This window comes from Dendropsophus ebraccatus, chromosome 2 (assembly GCF_027789765.1).
Source record: "Dendropsophus ebraccatus isolate aDenEbr1 chromosome 2, aDenEbr1.pat, whole genome shotgun sequence".
NCBI lineage: Eukaryota > Metazoa > Chordata > Amphibia > Anura > Hylidae > Dendropsophus > Dendropsophus ebraccatus.
Window position 1 is genome coordinate 19,918,738 of NC_091455.1, and position 19,893 is coordinate 19,938,630.

General features: G+C 46.6%; 1 protein-coding gene across 4 annotated transcripts in view; it reads right to left on the reverse strand.

Moving 5' to 3' along the window:
* Positions 1 to 19,893, reverse strand: part of FER1L6 (fer-1 like family member 6) — a 103,133-nt gene that overhangs the window by 66,519 nt on the left and 16,721 nt on the right. For 3 of the 4 annotated variants that reach the window (XM_069957126.1, XM_069957125.1, XM_069957128.1), the window contains exons 2-3: positions 3,649 to 3,731; positions 1,518 to 1,650 (exon numbers count right to left, since the gene is read on the reverse strand). In XM_069957126.1, the coding sequence (XP_069813227.1) occupies positions 1,518 to 1,650; positions 3,649 to 3,731 (216 nt within the window). Of the gene's footprint in view, positions 1 to 1,517; positions 1,651 to 3,648; positions 3,732 to 9,091; positions 9,202 to 19,893 lie in introns of those variants that run through there. The other variant, XM_069957127.1, reaches the window with a different exon arrangement.

A 19,893-nucleotide genomic window follows, 5' to 3' on the forward strand; every position in this document is an offset into this window, starting at 1 on the left:
GGACATCACTTACGATGTTTGTGCAGCCCTTGCTGAGCAATTATTAAAGGGTCGCTGTTGTTATAACTTTGAAAATCTAAATCAACAGTAGATGTGATATAAAGCAAGTTTGCAATTTCCATTCATTCATTATTTTTTAGTTGTCATGGAGAACACGGCACTTCCTGTTTTCTGACTCTTTTTTTCTCAAAAAACAGGGAACAGTCAGAAAACAGGAAGTCTTTTGTATCCCAGGCCATCTGAGCGCTCACAGAGAGAAGGCAGTCATGTGACTAATGGACACATTGAACCGGGACTCTCTGTACTGGCCGGAATTCCTGTGTTTAGTCTGTTTTTTTTCAACCAGCACAAGTCAGAAAATCTGCCTTCAGGAGACTGGACCTGGATTTCTGGTAAGTACAGCTTTGTTTTATAGCATGATAGCAACAAACAAAATAATGAATGTATATTGCAATCTTGCTTTATTTCACATCTACTGTTGATTTCGATTTTGAAAGTTGTAACAAGAGTGACGCTTTAAGCAGTGTATGCGCTCAGTAAGTGGGCGCTGATCTAAGAGATTGGCTCTCGTTTACACTCTAGATCGGCCTATCTAATAGGAGCCTAGATTTCTAGATTGTGATTTGTGAGTATATTGCAAATATGTTGTTCCAAAATACACTCAGAACTCAAAAAAACTCTTCAAAACTAATTTAGACCCTAACTAGTACCTTTAGTTTCAGAAACCTTCTGACATGTCATAGTGACATCAGTATGTACTAGAGTCTATAGCGCACAAGTCACAGTGATGTGTCAGACGTTCTGATCGGTGGGGGGTGGGGAATCTGTACACCGCTCCGCTCATGTTGATGATCAGAGAGGAGCAAATCTGATCACATCCAAAGGGCGCATCAACCAACTCTGGGGGTGTCAGCACTGTGACCGCCACCGATCAAAGGATCTGACATGTCTGTATGAGTTTCCGTGCTGAGATTTTACTATATAGGAAAGTCACTGTGACATATCAGAAGATTGCAGGAACTACAGGAACACATAAGACCAGAAGAAATTTGTAGTTTTTGCCTGTATGCACTTTTATTTTATACTGATATATTACAGGACAAGTCGTGGTTTCTAGATCATTGTATAGTATATACTAAATACATTGGGTTTAAAGGGGTACTCCCTTACACAGATTTGTAATTTACTTCTATTTAAAAATCTGCTATCTTCCAGTACCTTTCAGCTGCTGTATGTCCTGCAGGAAGTGGTGTATTTTTTCCATCCTGACACACTGCTCTCTGCTGCCACCTCTGTCCATGTCAGGAACTGTCCAGAGCAGCAGCAAATCCCCATAGAAGACCTCTCCTGCTTTGAACAGTTCCTGATAAGTACTGGAAGACTGGAGTTTTTTAAATAGAAGTAAATTATGAAACTCTGTCACTTTCTGACACCGCTGGAGTACCCCTTTAATAATACATTTTGGGGTAAATGCATACAACTAGTTTTTCACTCATGTTTAGGATATTCATACGTACCGTTTCTTTTGCATGGTGGAAGACAGAGACGTGCTGGAGGCTGAGAGGTCAGTGAGGAGACTCTCACTGCTACCACCCAGATCGCTGCCCCCGGGGACCTCGCCATGTGTGCTGTCTGTGTCATCATGCTTCCCTGATCACATGGAAGATAAAGGGTTAAAACATGGTGGGTAAATAGAATAAACCATTCTAGGGAAGATATGTTATTTTATCGCACATAAAAAACTTAGAATAACTGAGGCATAAATTGGGCTGAATTGGGTTGGGTTAGGATATCATTACAATGAGATCTTCCACTGAACATATATTGATAAATAATGTTGTTTTACTACCTCACCGTTGTCTTATATTTTTTCCTTCTGCTTCTAGTGTACATGTTAGAACAGACTTCCTGTCCCCACTGCACATTCTAGCTGGGAATTCAGCCAACTCCTAATCTCACTCCCCTTACACTTTCTTACACTATAACCCTGCCCTCTACACCTATAGGAGTCTCCAACATAGTGAGGCCTAGCAAACAGGAAGAGACCTGCTTAGGTGTGATCAGTCCTCTTGTCAAGCCAGAAGTTACTAAATCATTTCATTCCTCACATTGTATGGATTGGTCTTCAACCATACCTGGGAGAGTCCTCCCTTACAGCTCACATAGAAGCTGCCTGTGGAAGTGTCATGTGACCAAAGTCTTTACTTCCTTGATATGTGACCAGTAGGCGTGGCAAATACACAGCAGTTTTAACTCTCAGTCTTTCATTATACCTCAGTGTAACAATAGAAATGACAGTATATACAAGTGATTTACGATTCCCAAGGTTTTAATTAGTAAGATATTCCGCAGCCACACAACAACGTTTGACCTAAAGTAGCTGGGAACCAGGTATCGGGACACTGCAGTATACCCTAACAACAGCAGTCTGTGAAGAAAGGATTTAGTACTGACTGTTATTATACATAGTTGCCAACATTTGAAAATTTTTTCCAGGGACACTTTATTGTTAAAAGGGGTGTGGCTTATTGTGGGTGTGGTTTCGGTGGGGTGTGGCCTATCATGGGTGTGGGTTCAAAATTTTCCAGTTAGAATTTACAGTCAGAACAACACAAATGGAGCATTATACACCTCAGTATTAGGTCCCCAGTATATTACACACCCTAGTTTCAGGTCCCCAGTATATTACACACCCCAGTATTGGGTCCCCAGTATATTACACACCCCAGTTTCAGGTCCCCAGTATATTACACACCCCACTCAGAGCAGGCTGAGACTCATATGATGCAGCTGCACCCCATATCATCATATTACTACCCCCTTCATCCTACTGCTCCTCCATCATCATACTACTACCCCCTTCATCCTCCTGCCCCTCCATCATCATATTACTACCCCTCCATCATCATATTACTACCCCTTCATCATCCTCCTGCCCCTCCATCATCATACTACTACCCCCTTCATCCTCCTATCCCTCCATCATACTACTACCCCCTCTCATCCTCCTGCCCCTCCATCATCATAGTACTACCCCCTTCATCCTCCTGTCCCTCCACCATCATACTACTTCCCCCTTCATCCTCTTGCCCCTTCATCATCATACCAGTACCCCCTTTAGCACCCTCTAGCTGTATTTAAAACAAAAAAAAAGAAGCTATACTTACCTCACCAGCATGGTTCCTCTAGTCCCCCAGGGACTCCTCTCCCTACTCTGCATGAGTGACATAACTTGCGCTGGAAGGGGGCGGGGTTTCCCACAGCAGGGGCGGGGCTTCCTGGGACATACTCGGGACATCGTTTTGCCGGGGCTGTCTCCTCAGAATGGGGGCAGTCCCGGAAAAACAGGGACTGTTGGCAACTGTGATTATATGGTGAATTGAACATATCACCAGAAAGTTTACCAACAGGCCCCTCCATTTGAATATGCTGGGACTAATGGCATAAATGACTAAAATCCAAAACCAGATCATGGCCTAGGAAACTACCATAGGGGTAAGAAGAGGAGAATTCTGGGTAGCTCCAGGTCATTACATGTAATCTCCTGTGAAGGTCTCAGCAGTAACTCTCTCAGGAGGAAATTAAGAGGAAGAACAATCCTGATCTGGGTCTATTATGAGTCTTGTGTGTTTGATTTCTAGGCCTTACCTAGTGCGCCCTTGTTTGCAAATGTCAATCCTTTGTCGCCCTTCTTTTTTTTCTTCAGATGCAGCCCGGAGAACAGACCCTTCCTGCCGAGAGAGAAGGAGACAGACATTGTAAGAGGAAAAGTCGTGGAGATGATGTCATAGTATGTGTAGTAGGCCGGGTTCTCACTGGGACTTTATTTTCTATTTTTATGATTTGTTGCATCATGAAATGCACTAAAACAAATAAAATTGTAAAACAAAAGAAAAAGTTACACAATGTGAACACAGTCTTATTAGAGGGGGAAAAAAGTGTTTTCAAATCCACTGACACCTCTGTGCCTGACAGGAACCGCCAAGGGCAAATGTTTTCTATGGGGATTTGCTACTGCTCTGGACAGTTCCTGACATGGACAGAGGTGGCAGCAGAGTGTACTGCGTCAGACTGAAGAGAATACACCACTTCCTGCAGGACATACAGAAGCTGATAAGTACTGGAAGACTTGAGATTTTTAAATAGAAGTAATTTACAAATCTATATCACTTCTTAATACCAGTTGATGGTCTTAACTAGATTTTTAGAATTTTGTGATGTTAATAATGATCCAGGAAGAGCTGTGCTGAGTACATTTTCCCTTAGGATACATTGAAATTCGCTGTGATGCTGATTACCATTAAGGCCCATGACACTCCATCCATAGGCTTGTAAAACCTAACATCTTGCTGCTGTGATGTTAAAAAATAAACACAATAATGCAGCTATTACCTGTCCGTACTACATCGGTGTCCTCTGGAGCTGTATGTGGTCCCCACCCAGTGACTGCCCGCTCAGCCAATCACTGCTCACATTGGAGAGTAACTCTAGCTAGAAATTGGCTGAGCAGGCAATCCCACTGTCAAGAAGGGACCGGGTCCCAGTCAGAAGACCATTGTCAGGTTAGTAATGCTGCAATGTTTATTACTATTATCTTTTTTTTAAAACCCATGCTGATTTTAACCCTTTCCTGACCCCACAAATTTCTGTTTTTTTCAGTAAAACTAAAATGAAACCCCTAAATTTCTGTCTCCTTCCATCAGTCTTGAGCTGCTGCTTTCTGCTTAAGACACAGAAAACTGTGTAAGAGCTGCTGAGCCTGTCTCTGCTCTCAACTCCCTCCTCCTCTCTCCCTTCTGAGTCCCTATCTGCAACTTTGTTCACAACTTTGTAATGCCGGGAGGGTTAATCGCAGTGAGTTAATCAGCATCAGATTAGGATTACAAAGCATTACAAGGACGCTACAAAGTTGCAGATACAGACAGCCAGGGATGACTTTACATCAGCAGTCTCAGAAGGGAGGGGGGAGGAGGGGCAGACAGAGAGAAAAGCTCACACACAGATTTTTGTGTCTTTAGCAGAAAGCAGCAGCTGAGAACTGGGGGAAGGAGACTGAATAAATATTAACAAGTATGGAAGGGATTGCTTATCTCTAGGAGAAGGGATGATTCAACACGTATTTTACCTAACTGCATAACTTTTTAACGGCCCCCTTCATTTTGCCATCCTGCATGTGATAGGAGTCACATGATCACTTTATTCTGTGGGTAAATACGATTACAGTGATACAAATATATAGTTTTTGTTATGTTTATGGGACAGGCCGCCTCTCTGTATGTTTGAGTACTGTGACCCCTTAAATACTGATAACTGGAAGCAAATATTTTTCCTTGGCTCACAGGCAGCTGAGTTATGACTCTCACAGCGCGCAGCACATGAGAGATTCTGATAAGTCTTCTGATCCATTACAGAACCATCACATTATACCAACCCCAGGGACTATCACACAGGCTTTGGGAAAGATCTGTCAAAATATTTGGCCCCACATAAAATCAAAGCATGTGTAATCCATCCTAATGTGCATCGGGTAAGTGCTGGTACATGCCAATCCATTGCTGATGCCAGCTGTGCCCCCTGTCCTACAGACGCTGGGTAATAGTTGGTATAGTACTCTCTGCTGGATATCTAAGAGAAGCAAATAAAAACAGACAGTAGAAGGGTTTATATTTAAATTGTCACTTTTCCAGAAATCAATAGTCCAGGCTATTTTAAGAAACTTTGTAATTGGGTTTATTAGGCAAATCTGCCATTATCTGCATTCAAAGAGACTTCCCCCAGGTCCCCCTTCCCTCCTCTTTCTCATTGCTCATTATCAGGAAACCTCAACTCTTTTACATCAGTCGGGCCCTGTGTAACCTATGGAGAGGGGGGGGGGGGTGAGGAGGGAGATTAGTCGCCAGCAGAGAGCAGAGAACAAAGGATTACACAGTGGGAGCTGTGTGAAAGACGGTATTCAGAGGTCAGAGAGGTCAGTGCTGACTTCAGAGAAGATAGCCCGGTGATGTAGCTGTAAATTAACTCTTTGTTGTCCTGTTTTGGTGCCTCATCTCCCTCAACCCCTCCCCTCTCCATAAGAGAACCATGAAGACAGGGGGGAGAGCTTCAAACTGCTTTCTCTTGAAAAAAAATGCATTTTTTGGTTAATAAATCTAATTACAAAGTTTCTTAAAATCGTCTGTACACTTTGATTTCTGAATTTTTTTTTAAAAGACAGTGACACTTTAAAGGAATCATCAAGAAAGACATAGGGATCAGAAGGAAGGGGGTTCCCAGTGCTCTTCTGCTGTTCTTATCACATTCTATGGGATTGTGGAGTATAGCTTTTCTAGGCTATTCTCCGCAGTCCCATAGATTAGGAAGGGAGCAGCAGTGCATATAGCTGACCACCGCTCCATTCACACTTGGGTTGTCTTTGGTGGTCCCAGTGGTCAGACCCCCACCAATTCTTATACTTTTCACCTACTTCTTATACTTCTAACACTGAATATTGTGAGCAGAAAAAGCCCCCTCGGTCCATTTAGTCGGCCCTATTAATATTTTCCTTCTTATTATATTAGGATAGAAATATGTATATACCAGGCAGGTTTACTTTACATTCAGTTATTGCAGATTTACCAACCACATCTTATGGAAGTTTGCTCCACCCATCTACTACTCTCAGTAAAGTATTATTTTCTCACGTTGCTTCTGGTCTTTCCCCCAACCTCTCACTGTGTCCTCTTGTTCTTATAAACATCTTCCCTCCATGTGATTCCTAACATTTCCGTAAATCACTTCATTTACCACAAATGACTCCTTTCCCCAGAAAAAGAAGCTATAAAGCTTTCGGCCACTAGGTGTCTCACTTCTCTGCAATCTGCTGTTTGTTGCTTGTTCTTGGGGGAATTGTGTCTCTAATAGGATCCAGCAGGACAACACACAGGAAGTGGGGGTGGGGCTTAGCATGTACTTTGTGTAGGAAGGAGAAAGACTGTGTACCTGCAAACTATGTCCATTCTCCAAAGAATCTGCACTGTTCATACAAGGTAAATGAAGGCTTCCCTCCCATTTCAGCAGCCACCATTTCAATGCTAAGTGCAACCACTACCTTGCTGTGTGAACACTGTGCTATTTGCTGTATCTAATTTACCCGCAGTAGCTCAATGTTTAGTGTCACCCCTTTACTGCAGTGCCAATGTTTAATCTCTACTGACATATTTTATAAAGACAGTGCATCCGTAACCCTTTCTCCCCTACATGTCAATTATAGTGGTATACTGTATAAATCATTAGGTCAGTACAGTGCCAGCCACTTTCACCAGCACTATACGTTGGTGCTGTTCTTTGATAGTTTATAGTGATTCAAATGCGTTTTATAAATGGGGAGGTCGCATTTTTATATGTATTTTCGGTATTTGTAAAAAAACAATAATAATAACCTGATACTTCCTGCTCTGTAGAGTTGTCTTCTCCTTAGTATCATAGATAGCAGGTAACACCTCACTAGGTGATGGTCACAGCTCCTCTCCTTCCCCTCCCTGCACAATGACCTCAGCATAGGTCTCACAGCATGCATAGAACACTCTCCCATAAAAGTCAATGGGGAATATTTATCAAACTGGTGTAAAGTAGAATTGTCTTAGTTGCCCCTAGCAACCAATCAGATTCCACCTTTCATTTTTCAAAGAATCTGTGAGGAATGAAAGGTGGAATCTAATTGGTTGCTAGGGGCAACTGAGCCAATTCTACTTTACACCAGTTTGATAAATTTCCCCCAATGAGTCCCCTCCAGTCTCTTGCTTCCTATAACTAAGGGGCGGCTGTAAAGCAAATCCCTAAGTGCTGTTAAAAGCATCCAATGCATGATATTCATGTACGATACAAAAAGAACTAAATATATATAATATAATATAATAAAATAATAACACAGATATATGAGTCAGTATCAGATTTTAATATATTTTAAACGTGATCCAATCCCTTGAATGGACTTGGAGAATGCTGTATATGAAATCTTCCCATATTATTATTGGATAATTCCAGTAGCTTAAAGCAAATATCCCATAATAGCATTATAGTAAGATTGGCTATTAACTCCTTTAGAACCAAGAAATTTTGATCTTGACTTTTTTTTTCCAAATTTTTTTCCCCCTCAAAAGTTTACACCTACAGTAATAGTGGCTCACAGGACCCTATATAGACCTAATAAACAATCACTATAATTAAAAACAATTATATCATACTCAGAATGCAACAAATCAGTTATTTACCCCCAAATTATATGTATGTTTTCAGAGTGTGGGAACAAAACATATCAACACCATGTGCATCATTACCCTGGTTGGACTTGATCCCAGCTTCCCAGGACTTTAATATAAAAGCGCCTACCATGCCCATACTTTTTTTTTAAATTGATTTTAGTATATATTCCAATTACCCAGCATATATATATATATATATATATATATATATATATATATATATATACAGTGGTACCTTGGTTTATGAGTAACTTGGTTTAAGAGCGTTTTGGTTTAAGAGCTCACACTTTTTGAAAATTGTGGCTTGGTGTAAGAGCATTGCTTTGGTGTAAGAGCTCCCTGTACTGGGTGGGAGCACATTTGGAGGAGGGGCATGGCCTGCATAGCGTAGTCTACAGCCCTGTACTCCGACCCAGAAAGTCTCCCTCACCTTCTAAATCATAGCAGATACACTTCAGGCTGGGGCTTACATCAGGGGACAGGACTGTGGAGGTAATCTCTCCATAGCTGTAACCCCTCTCTCCCCGGACACAGAGTGCTGCTATACTGTGCCCACATCTGTCCTGCTCATTCCTTCATGCTCCCTGCAGTCCCTGTCCGCCCTTGTGTTTCCCATCCTCTCCATTACTGTACAGTAACTTATAATATCACAGATTCTGCTGTTTCTGAATGTTTGTTTCATCTGTTTTACATGTTATTCAGAATAATAAATCATAATTTTTGGGGTGTAGGAAAATTTGCTTTGGTTTAAGAGTGGATTTGGATTACAAGCACGGTCCCGGAACGAATTATGCTGTTATCCAAGGCACCACAGTATATATATCTATCTTTCTTAGGGGTATAGGACTTACCTATGGGAATGTGGGCTGCTCTCCGCCGACTCCATTTTATAAGCGATATATTAAGAGTAGAACGCCATGAGAACTTTCCCAACTTCTTTGTATGTTCCAGCAGGAGACTGTAGGCAGATCACAGTCAGATGTGGCTTATCACAGTATGTAAACAGTGAACCAGGTCCTAGCAGTGTAAACAGTCCCTTCCCTTGTGGTGATTTACTGAACATCCCATAAAGAGGTGGACGGCTTCTTGTTAATAATAAAATGCTACTTATTCCAAAGAAATGTTGACATAGCACCTATATTACTGACTATCCACAGCAGACACATAACTATGAGACTTCAGAGAGTCCGACCCCAGGGGCCTCCCCAATCTGGAGTACACGGAATGCTTGTTGGATGGAGTTAGTCAGCGTGTCACCGGTCCATTCATTCTCTATGGTACCACATAAGGGTGTGTTTACATGTAGCATATCCACATCGGCTCTCACGCTGCAAGTTCCGCAGAAAAATCCACTGCAGTATGCGGTACAGTTATTCCCTATGGTCTCTGCTTTCTTGCAGCAGAGAAGCTCATACTTTACCTGCTCGTGCTTCGGCTTGCTTCTTCAGCTCCCGGGTCACTGACAGCGCTCAGCCAAGCAGTGCGCTGTCCCACCGCATCGTCGTCATATCATCCCTCCCTGAACGCCTGGTTCCTGTGGCCCCCTCAATTCCGCAGAGGGTACCTCCTGGGAAGACCTATGTGCGCCTAGCACTTCAGAGGGGAATACTGAAGTGGGGTCATGCTTCCTTGATCACTGGGCATCCCCGTATCCAAAAGAGACGGAAGTTGATCTCCAGACATTACTGGTGTCCGGGACCGCCGCTGCCAGTGATTGGCTTAGTGGCCTGTCAGCTCGGGATGTTGCAGTGCAGTGTGTCGGGAAGCAAGCAGGGGGCAGGAGAAGACTGGGAGCGTGGAGAGGTAATGTATGAACAGTTTAGGGCAAGGGCTGCATGGACATCACTAATGATATATGTGCACCCCCTGCTAAACAATAATCGAGCCGTGTAATAGGCTCAGTGATAGGCTTGTTTAAATTATTAATCGGGCGGTCAATGGCCCGTGTCATAGGACCCTTAATCAGGGAGGGCAAAACGGGCGCAGTGTAGTGCAGCCCGTACGTGACAGGGTGGGCAGGAAGGGGTTAAGTGAGGGTCCCAGGCTGCTAGTATAAGGTTGCAATGGTAGTGAGCAGCAGCCATTCAGGGGCGAGTGGCTCTATGAAAGAGCCAATGGGAGTAGTAGTAGTAGCAAGGGGGGAGTGGTTGTAGTTGGGGGTAGAAATAGCCTGGGGGGGAGGGGCTTACCTCATTCTGTAGTGTCCGGACCTGAGACAGGAGCAACATGTCGTCCGACGCTGATTCCTTCATGGCTTCTTTGAGAGAAGCTGTGGCGCGCCATGGGGCTAACTGGCTGCAGGAGCAGCTCAGTCAGGTGATCCGGGAGGCGGGGGGAGGCCCAGGGACCTCGGGGGACCGGCCGCCCGCACGCCGCCGGCGCCCGCCAGAGCGGTTTAGTCCCGATGTGCCCCGCCGCACCCGGCGTGTAGGGAGCCCTTTGCAGCACCCTCCAGCCCCCTCTCACCAGCCTGCAGCTCCTGGGCCTGGGAGAGAGGCTGGGAGGAATCCGGCAGCGCGTCGGGGCTCCGGTCAGCTGGGGGAGGCTCCTCCTGCTCCCTCCTCCTCCTCTGTGCCGGCTTCTCTGTCCGGAGCTGCTGCGGCTGGCCCTTCTCACCAACGCCAGCAGGGGGCAGCCCGTCGAGTGAGCCGGAGGGAGACTGGCTCCCGGAAGACACACAGGCAGGGGAGGCAGGGCAGAGTCCCTCCATCTGCTCCTGCCATCGCCTCTGCGACTCCCTGCAGACCGGGGGGTTGATAGCCCGCCCATCCCACATGTTCCTGCTCGAGGGGGGGGGCTCATGGAGCTGCAGCTCGTTCACGCCGCCGATCATCCACAGCCCGCTCTCCCGCCAGTGTCTGCCCACCAGCTATACAGGCACGGGGGCGGAGTTCCGCTCCTTCTCCCGGCGCGTTTGACATCGGTGATGCAGTGGGACCCCATTCCGACGAAGACGCCTACGAGAGCCCGGAAGAGGGTGAAGTTTCCCCCAGGACCGTCCTACTACTGGATTCCACAATTGCGGCTGTTCCGGCTCCCGTTCAGAGTCAGCCTGGTGAGTCTCTCCCTGTGTCTGTGTCTTCTGTCTTGTCTTCTGCCATTTCCGGTATGAGTGGAAGGGGTGTGGTTAGTGGACAGTGTTGCGAGTGGCAGTATGGTTCCCGGCGTGGGTCATGCGTCTGTGAGTGGGGGGCTGTTTCCAGGTGTGGGTGAAGCGGTTATTCAGTTTCTAGCGAGTATGCGTGAATTGGTGTTGCAGAATGCTAGCCCACGGGCGGATACCGTGGTCCCTGGGGGGAGTGCGCAGGTGGTTTCTAGTGCGCCTGTTGATCTAGGTGTCAGGGTGGTGTCTGGTGAGCAAACGGTGACTGGCGTGCAAGCGGTGTCTGGCTTGCAGGCTGTGACTGGCGCGCAGGTGTTGACTGGCACGCAGGCGGCGATCGGCGCGCAGACGGTGATTGGTGCGCAGGTGGTGATTGGTTCGCAGGGGGCAGCTGGAGCGCAGGCAAGTCCTGTTGCTCAGGCGGCTTCTGTAGTCTTAGCAGCCCCTGGAGTGCAAACTACTCCAGCGGGTCAGGTCACGCTAGTTTCTGCATGGCTCGGGGGTAGCGCGGTTCCAATGCCAGCGACTTCTGCTGCGCCTGCGGCTGTGGCTGCGACAGGGGATGTTTCACTCCGGCTGGATGATTCAGCCAGGGGTGAAGTGTATGTTTGCTTTGATGGCACCTTGGGGGCGCATCTAAAGCAAGATGTGCGCGATAAAATCTGGCGTGATGAATATGTACAAATATTCTCCCTTCTCCCACTGGAGAAGTTTAACATCGACAAGGGCAAGGCTGACGAAAGAGCAAAAAGGAGGAGGAGGAGAAGCGGCGGTATCGATTGATACCCCGTACGTTCTCCAATTGGTTGCCGGATTTCGCCATCCTTGCCAGTGTCGTTGGGGAGAGGGCCCCTCAACATTGCTCAGCTCTGTTTTGCTACATGGACTCGATAGGTGAAGCCTATCGAGTCTATGGGGGCACTGCCTGGCTGAGATATGATGAACAGTTTAGGCAACGAAAAGCTGTTCGCCCGTCGCTGCGCTGGGACCATAAAGACATTGCTTTATGGATGCGGTCAATTATGGTATCGATCAGGAGGCTTGTTCGGTTTCATATGTTTCATTTGATCGGGCAGTAGCTTGGGTGCGACGGTGTGGACCGGGGGCGCGGATGGCCAAAACGGACATCGAAGCGGCCTTCCGGTTGTTACCGGTGCACCCGGAGTGTTTTCACTTGTTGGGCTGTATGTGGGAAGGGCAGTATTATGTGGACTGTTGTTTACCAATGGGGTGCTCGATTTCTTGTGCTTACTTTGAAGCATTTAGCACGTTTGTCGAGTGGGTCGTGCGCGAGGAGTCGGGTTTGCAGTCGGTCCTGCACTACCTGGATGATTTCTTGTGTGTCGGCCCGGCAAGGTCTGCTGTGTGTTCTGTTTTACTGCGTTCAAACAGGTGGCGACTAGGTTTGGCATTCCATTGGCGCCGGACAAGACCGAGGGCCCGGCGACTGTTGTTCGCTTCTTGGGCATCGAAATTGATTCGGTTGCAATGGAATGCCGCCTGCCCCTGGACAAGCTGCAAGATTTGCGGGCAGTGGTGGGCTATTTTTTGGGTTTGCGCAAAGTGCGCCTGCACCAGCTTTAGTCCTTATTGGGCAAAATTAACTTTGCCTGCCGCATCATGCCGATGGGGGCATATTTTGCCGCCGCCTGGCTTCCGCCACGGCGGGTGTCTGCTCCCCTCTTCATTTCATCCGCTTGACGGTTGATCATCGCGCTGATCTTCGGGTGTGGTCCGAGTTCCTAGGGCGTTATAATGGCCGTTCAATGTGGATGGAGGATTGGGTGGAGAATGTTGATATCGAGCTTTTCACGGATGCTTTGGGTTGTAACGGTTTTGGTGCTTACTATGCAGGTGAATGGTTTGCGGGAGAATGGCCTGAGGTTTGGCGTGAGTGTGGCTTTATTCAGAACCTGACGTTGCTCTAGCTTTTTCCTATAGTGGCAGCGGTGGAGGTGTGGGGACCTCGGTTTCGCAGTAAGAAGGTTCGTTTTTGCTGCGATAACCTCTCTGTGGTTCAGGCAATCAAGAGCTTGTCTGCCTTCTCCCCGTCCGTGGTTAATTTGTTACACCATTTAGTTTTGTGTGGGCTTGAGTTGAATGCGTGGCTTTTTGCTCGTCATCTGCCGGGGGTTCGGAACTCCATTGCTGATTCCCTTTCTCGTTTACAGTGGGATCCGCGAGTTGGCCCCGGAAGCGGATCAGCAAGGGAGGACCTGCCCAGCCTGGCTGTGGAGCATAGTCTCAGGAACGCCTTCCGTCTGATTGAGTGTGCGGTCGGTAGTTCCACATGGAGGAGCCGGGTGTCTGCCTGGCAAGAGTGGTTGTGTTTTTGTGGGAATGCAGGGTCGGATGGTCTGAGTGGGGATCTCGTGCCGCTTTTGTTGATGTTTGTGGGAGATGCCTTTAGTGAAGGGGTGTCGGCATCTGGTTTAGCAAGGAAGCTTTCGGGCTTGTCTTATTGGTTTCGTTTGCTGGGGGTTCAGGATGTTACAAGGGATTTTGTTGTTCGTCAATCGGTTGCAGGGTACAAGAGGTCTAGAGTGTCTCGGGATGGTAGGCGGCCTGTGTCTTTTGGTATTTTGGTAAGTCTCCTGGGTGTTTTGGATGGTTTGTGTGTGAATAGTTTCGAAAGTGCCTTATTCCGAGCTGCCTTTTCTTTGGCCTTCTTTCGGCCTTTTAGGATCAGTGAGCTTATCAGTCGGTCATGTCTGTCTGATGATGGTATGTTGTGTGCGGATGTTTCATGGGCAGCTGATCAAGTGTCTTGCTTGCTTCGTCGTTCCAAGACTGACCAAGCCGGGAGGGGTAAGACGGTGGTGCTCTACCCTGTTGACGGCTCTCCCGCTTGCCCAGTCCAGTGTGTGGGTGACTACTTGAGGTTGCGGCCTCAGAGGCAGGGCAGCTCCTTTCTCGTCCATCAGGATGGGAGGGCGTTGTCCCGTTTTCAGTTTGTTGCCGTGTTCCGGAAAGGTCTGGAGCGGCTGGGCCTACCGTCCAGTGAGTTCGCATCCCACCCCTTTCCGGATTGTGGCGGCGACGGAAGCCGTTAGATCTGGTTTGGCGGATGGTGTGGTTCGGCAGATTAGACGGTGGGAATCTTCACGGTTCCGTTCGTATGTTCGTTTGGGTTTTCTGTGACTGCCTTACTCCTCCCCCTCCTTTGTATTCGTGTTGTGTGTTTTTTTTGTTTTCTAGATGGGGCCTGCCTGGTGTGGATATTCGGGCACTCATATGTGCATCGTGGTGCCCGGCGTGCGGACGTTCGACCTGAGGGCCGGCAGTTGGGCTTTCCGCGGAGCGAAGTGCATGTTCGGTGGATCAGTGTTGTGGGCATGCTGTGGAGCGGGGTTTTACCTGATATCCATTTTTATGTCAGGTTAGATCGAGCCCCAGACATCTTAGTTCTGCATGTTGGGGGGAACGACATGGGAGCTCGTTCCTCCAGGGACCTCATCCGGGATATAAAATTCGACCTGCTCCAGCTTTGGTCCATGTTTCTGGGTGTTATAGTGGTATGGTCCGAGATGGTGGCACGTTTTGTTTGGCGCCAGGCCCGCTCCGTTGACCGTCTTAAGAGTGCTAGAGGGCGGGTTAATAGGGAAGTCTCGCGTTTTGTGGTGCGCAACGGCGGGATTGTAGTTCAGCACAGGGACTTCGAAGTACCTAGCTTGGTTTTTTTGCAGAGTGATGGTGTTCACCTTAACGAGGTCGGTATGGACCTCTGGACGTCCAATCTCTAGGACGGCATTAAGATCGCATTAAAGGTTTGGAGGGACTCCCAAGCCCAAGGTGTCAGCCTTGCTCGCGGTGGCGGAGGGGTGGTCACGGATGGCCCTGAGTGAGTTGGTTCGGGGGGCCCATTTTAAGTGATGGGGAACCCCTGTTTTGTTATCTGGAGTGCGGTTTCGAATCGGTACAGGTGGTTACCGCTTAAGGGACAGCAGTACATGGCATATTTGCCATTTGTACTGCTTGGTTGGGCTATCCGTTACCGCCCCATATTGTTGCTATGGTTATTAATGTTTACAAATACAATCATAAAGTTGTTATGATAATAAATGTTTACAAAGTTATTTACGTTTTCTATTTAATAAAGAGGCTGCTGTGGCCAGCACTTTCCAAATGTCACTCAGCGTGGTGTCCGTTATTGGGGGGGCAAAGGGAATTGGTAAGGTGGGAGGGTAAGGTCGGGTATCAGGTTTGTTCCCTCTCCCCGTAATCTGCCTTACCCAGGTAAAGGTCCTGGGTAATTATCTCTGTCACTTTGTCTTCACCCACCAAGACAATTGGTCAAGTCTGCTTCCGTGGGCAGAGCATAACCATCTAGACTCGAGTTCTACTGGCACATCACTATTCTTTATTGTCTTCCGTTGTCTCTGTCTACATCTTCCGAGGTACCAGTCGTGGATGAACTGGTCAAAGACGTTGCTTCCATTTGGGAACAGATACGCTAATCCTGTTGCATGCTTCCGGTCGGATGAAGGCCCAGGCAGCCAAGAAGAGAAGACCTGTGGACCCTTGGACTCTGCTCCTTGGTGTGGCTTACACCATCACTAGTGTCAGTTCAGTGGGTCAATAACTCCAGCTGTTACAGCTATGTGGAAACTGTGACTGACATTGTTATGGGGCTCCTATGCTCCTACTATTACAGATATACTGCAGCCGGTATTGACTTGGGGCTCTGAGCTTGGCACTGTTATGGGGGTACTGTGGCTGATACTCTTACAGGAGTTCCATAGCTGGAATCGTCTACAAATCTTTCAGAGTACGATAACTAATGACTCTCATTCCGTGTATTATGGTGAATGATTGAAGGATGGATGATGGATGATGAGAATGGATGATGTTATAGTGACACTTATTTTACCATTCACCCTCTATGGCGCCCCCTGGAGGAGCCCTGTACAGATGCCCTCTTGTTTATACGTCTATCAACCAGGGACAGAAGGTCATAAGAAATCTTAATCCAGACCAAAACTTCTTACACCATCTCTGGGAAAGCACATGGTGAACAGTCAGTAAGCTGGCGGCTCGTATCGGGTAACAGGGAATGTTCAGTGTTTGTGAAATGGGTGTATGCCCTCCCCGCAGATAAGTGAAGGTGGAGTGTCTTAATGTGAGAACTGTGCAGCTCCGTCAAGTGGTTTTTGGCACAGTGCTGGGGATACTCTGTGCACATGATTGATGACGTAGCTGGACTAAAGTCCCTACCAGGATCTGCTTTGTTTTTCAGAAACAGCGCCACCATTGTCCATTGGTCGCATCTGGAATTGCAACTCAACCCCATTCGCTTTAATAGTTCCACACTCAGGTGCATCTCTGGGAGTGACAGCAGAGGACTGGTAAGTATTGCTATATACTCACCTGTCCATATATTACATAGATGACAATGAATGTGAATGACCACTATATCATACATTCTTGTATGGTTGGTTGCAATTTTCCCAAGCATAAGGGAACCATGGGAGATTGCTCACACATATGCCGCCATTCAGTGATACTTTAATTTTTCTTAGGGCCCCATTACACGAGGTGATTATGAGCTGAACAGGCCAATATCCCCCTGTGTAATAGGACAAGGGATCAGATGATGAAGAAGGAAATGCTCATTCATTGGCTTATTGGGTCACTTTGACCTGATCGCTCATTGGCTGCACACATCTTCTTGTAATAGGGGACATGCAGCTGACAAGAGATAGCAGCAAAAGGCAGCACCTCCAGGGCTTGGGGAAAGTCACTTACTTAAAGGGAATGTGTCACCTGAATTTTCTTTTACTGATTAGAGTCAGATACCAAAACTTCATTAATTCTAATCTGTTTCTATTTTCGGACTGTAATTTTTTTTTCTTTCACTATTTGTACATTGTTATGGGGGCTGTTTTAACAGCATTTAGTGACCTGCTTTACAGCAAGCCTCATGGACATAGAGGACAGTAGACAGAGTCTGTCCCCTTGGGATGAATGCGAGACATTACTGAGCATGGTCTGTGACCTTTTAAGAGGCAATTCCACAGGAAGCTGCTATTGTCTGTTCAGTGTACATACTAAATAATAGAATAATGGTAAATAATAGTACGGCGCTCATGTATATACACCCTAAATAATAGTGTCATATAGTGCCTTCATAATACCACCGTACAGTGGAAGGTCCATCACACCAAATAATAAGATGGCAAAAATAGTTGTCTTCCATGGTCAATGAATAAAGGAGGTTATATGGTGCCGTGGCGTCATTCCTACAGTATGTCGTCCTGTGGGAAGGTACAGGGGTTTTACAGCAGTGATGTGTGCACTGTGACACACACTCTGATAACAGTCCCATGGGATAAGCAATGGGTGGCCCGTATAACAGGGAATATTTATACACCTCCAGTATAATGTATCTGCAAACACACATCACAATATACCAGGTCATAACCATCATCTTACTCCCTTGGAAAATGTTCTGCCCTGGCCGCTAGCAGTGACGTGATCCGTGATCCAATGCAATATGACTCAGCTCATGTAAATGAAGGGTGGGACTCTCTAAGATCTCAGTCCATCACATAGATGTTATATCGGACACAACCGACAAAATTCACCTTAAGGCTATGTTCACACAACGTATATTTTCATAAAATCACGGCCATTATACAACAGCCTTGATTATTATGAGAATATACGTTGCTTTGCTGTGTATGGGATTCCGGCTGGAGCGTATACTATGTGTATCCCTCGTGACGCCGCAAACAACTGACATGTCGGTTTTCTGTGGCCGCTATTCATTGAGTCGCGGACGCAGAAAACCATGTCAGTGCACACTATGGAGCAAGTGGCTGCGGCCGCTCGCTCGATAGAGTGCAGTGGAAAGTTCTGATGCGGGAGAACTCTGTGGCCCGAAAGATCATCCGGTCGGTACTGTAGTACCAGCTGGGATGATCTTTTCAGAGACCGGCTGTTCCATTCATACAAAAGTTGGGTGGGGATACTCCTTCTCCGTCTACTGTAGGTACAGGTATTAAAGGAATATTTAAAAAAAAAAAAAAAAGTGTTTGAATCAACTACTGTCAGCAAGTTTACAGATAAATCTCAATTCTTCCAGTATGTATCAGCTGCTTTATGTCCTGCAGGAAGTGGTGTATCTTCCCAGTCTGACACAGTGCTCTCTGCTGCCACCTCTGTCCATGTCAGGAATTGTCCAGAGCAGGAGCAAATCCAGTAGAAAACCTGTATGGCTCTGGACAACACCTGACATTGACAGAGGTGGCAGCAGAGAGCACTGTGTCAGACTGGAAAGAATACACCACTTCCTGCAGGACATACAGCAGCTCATAAGTACTGCAAGACTGGAGATTTTTAAATAGAAGTAAATTACAAATCAATATAACTTTCTGATACAAATTGATTTTATAACACTTTTTCTTCTCCAGACTATCCCTTTAAAGGGAATGTATCACCTAAATTTTCTTTTACTGATTAGCATCAGATACTAAAGTGTGTTCTTTTATTCGAATCTGTTTTTATTTTCGGACTGTAATTTTTTTTATTCTGCTTTTTGTACATTGTTACGGGGGCTGCCATCTTGCCTGAGATGTTTTTAACAGCATTTAGTTACATGCTTTATAGCAAGACTTATAGACATAGACTACAATAGAGAGAGTCTGTCCACTTATAATGAATGTGAAGCATTACTGAGCGCGCTCTGTGACCTTTGAAGAGGTCACTTCACAGGGAGCTGCTGTTGTCTCTTCTATCTACTTCTGTCACATGTTGCTGCAATGCTGTACAGATCACTTTACAGCAGTTTTTTCACACTGTTTTCTGATGGTACATTATGTGTACCTGCACCAAATTTACTCAGTAAATTTGCCACTGCTGCAGAACTAGTCACACTGGCTCCTTCCCCCTGGGTAAGGTCTAGTCTAATGCTAACATGTATTATATAGATATCAGGGGTGTCTGCAGCACTACTGACACAGACAGCTTACCCCAGTGTAATGTCTATTCTAATAGTAACATGTATTATATAGGCATAATAGAAAACCTCACCTGCTCTGGACAGTTTCTAACATGGACAGAGGTGGCAGCAGAGAGCACTGTGTCAGTATGGAAAGAATACACCACTTCCTGCAGGACATACAGCAGCTGATAAGTCAAACCATGGCTGCTTACCAAGATGGTGGCACTACTGAACAGATATCAATTAACCCCTAGACGACCTAGGACGTACCGGTACGTCCTGGAAGTCTGTCCCCAGACGACCCTGGACGTACCGGTACGTCCTGAGCTATGAAGCGCGCTCCGGAGCAGATCGCGTTTCATAGCAGGTGGGGGCCGGCTGCAATCAGCAGCCGGCACCTCACCGTTAATGACATGCTGCAGCGTGACATTAACTCCTTAAACGCCGCGATCGCAGCGCGGGAGCGGCGTTTAAGTGTAAGTGACAGGGGGAGTCCCTTGTCACTTACCGATCGGGACCCCCGCAGTGTTACTGTGGGGGTCCCGATCGTTAAAACGGACCGCCGGAGGTCTCTCACCTGCCTCCGTGCGGTCCGATCGGCGCTGTGG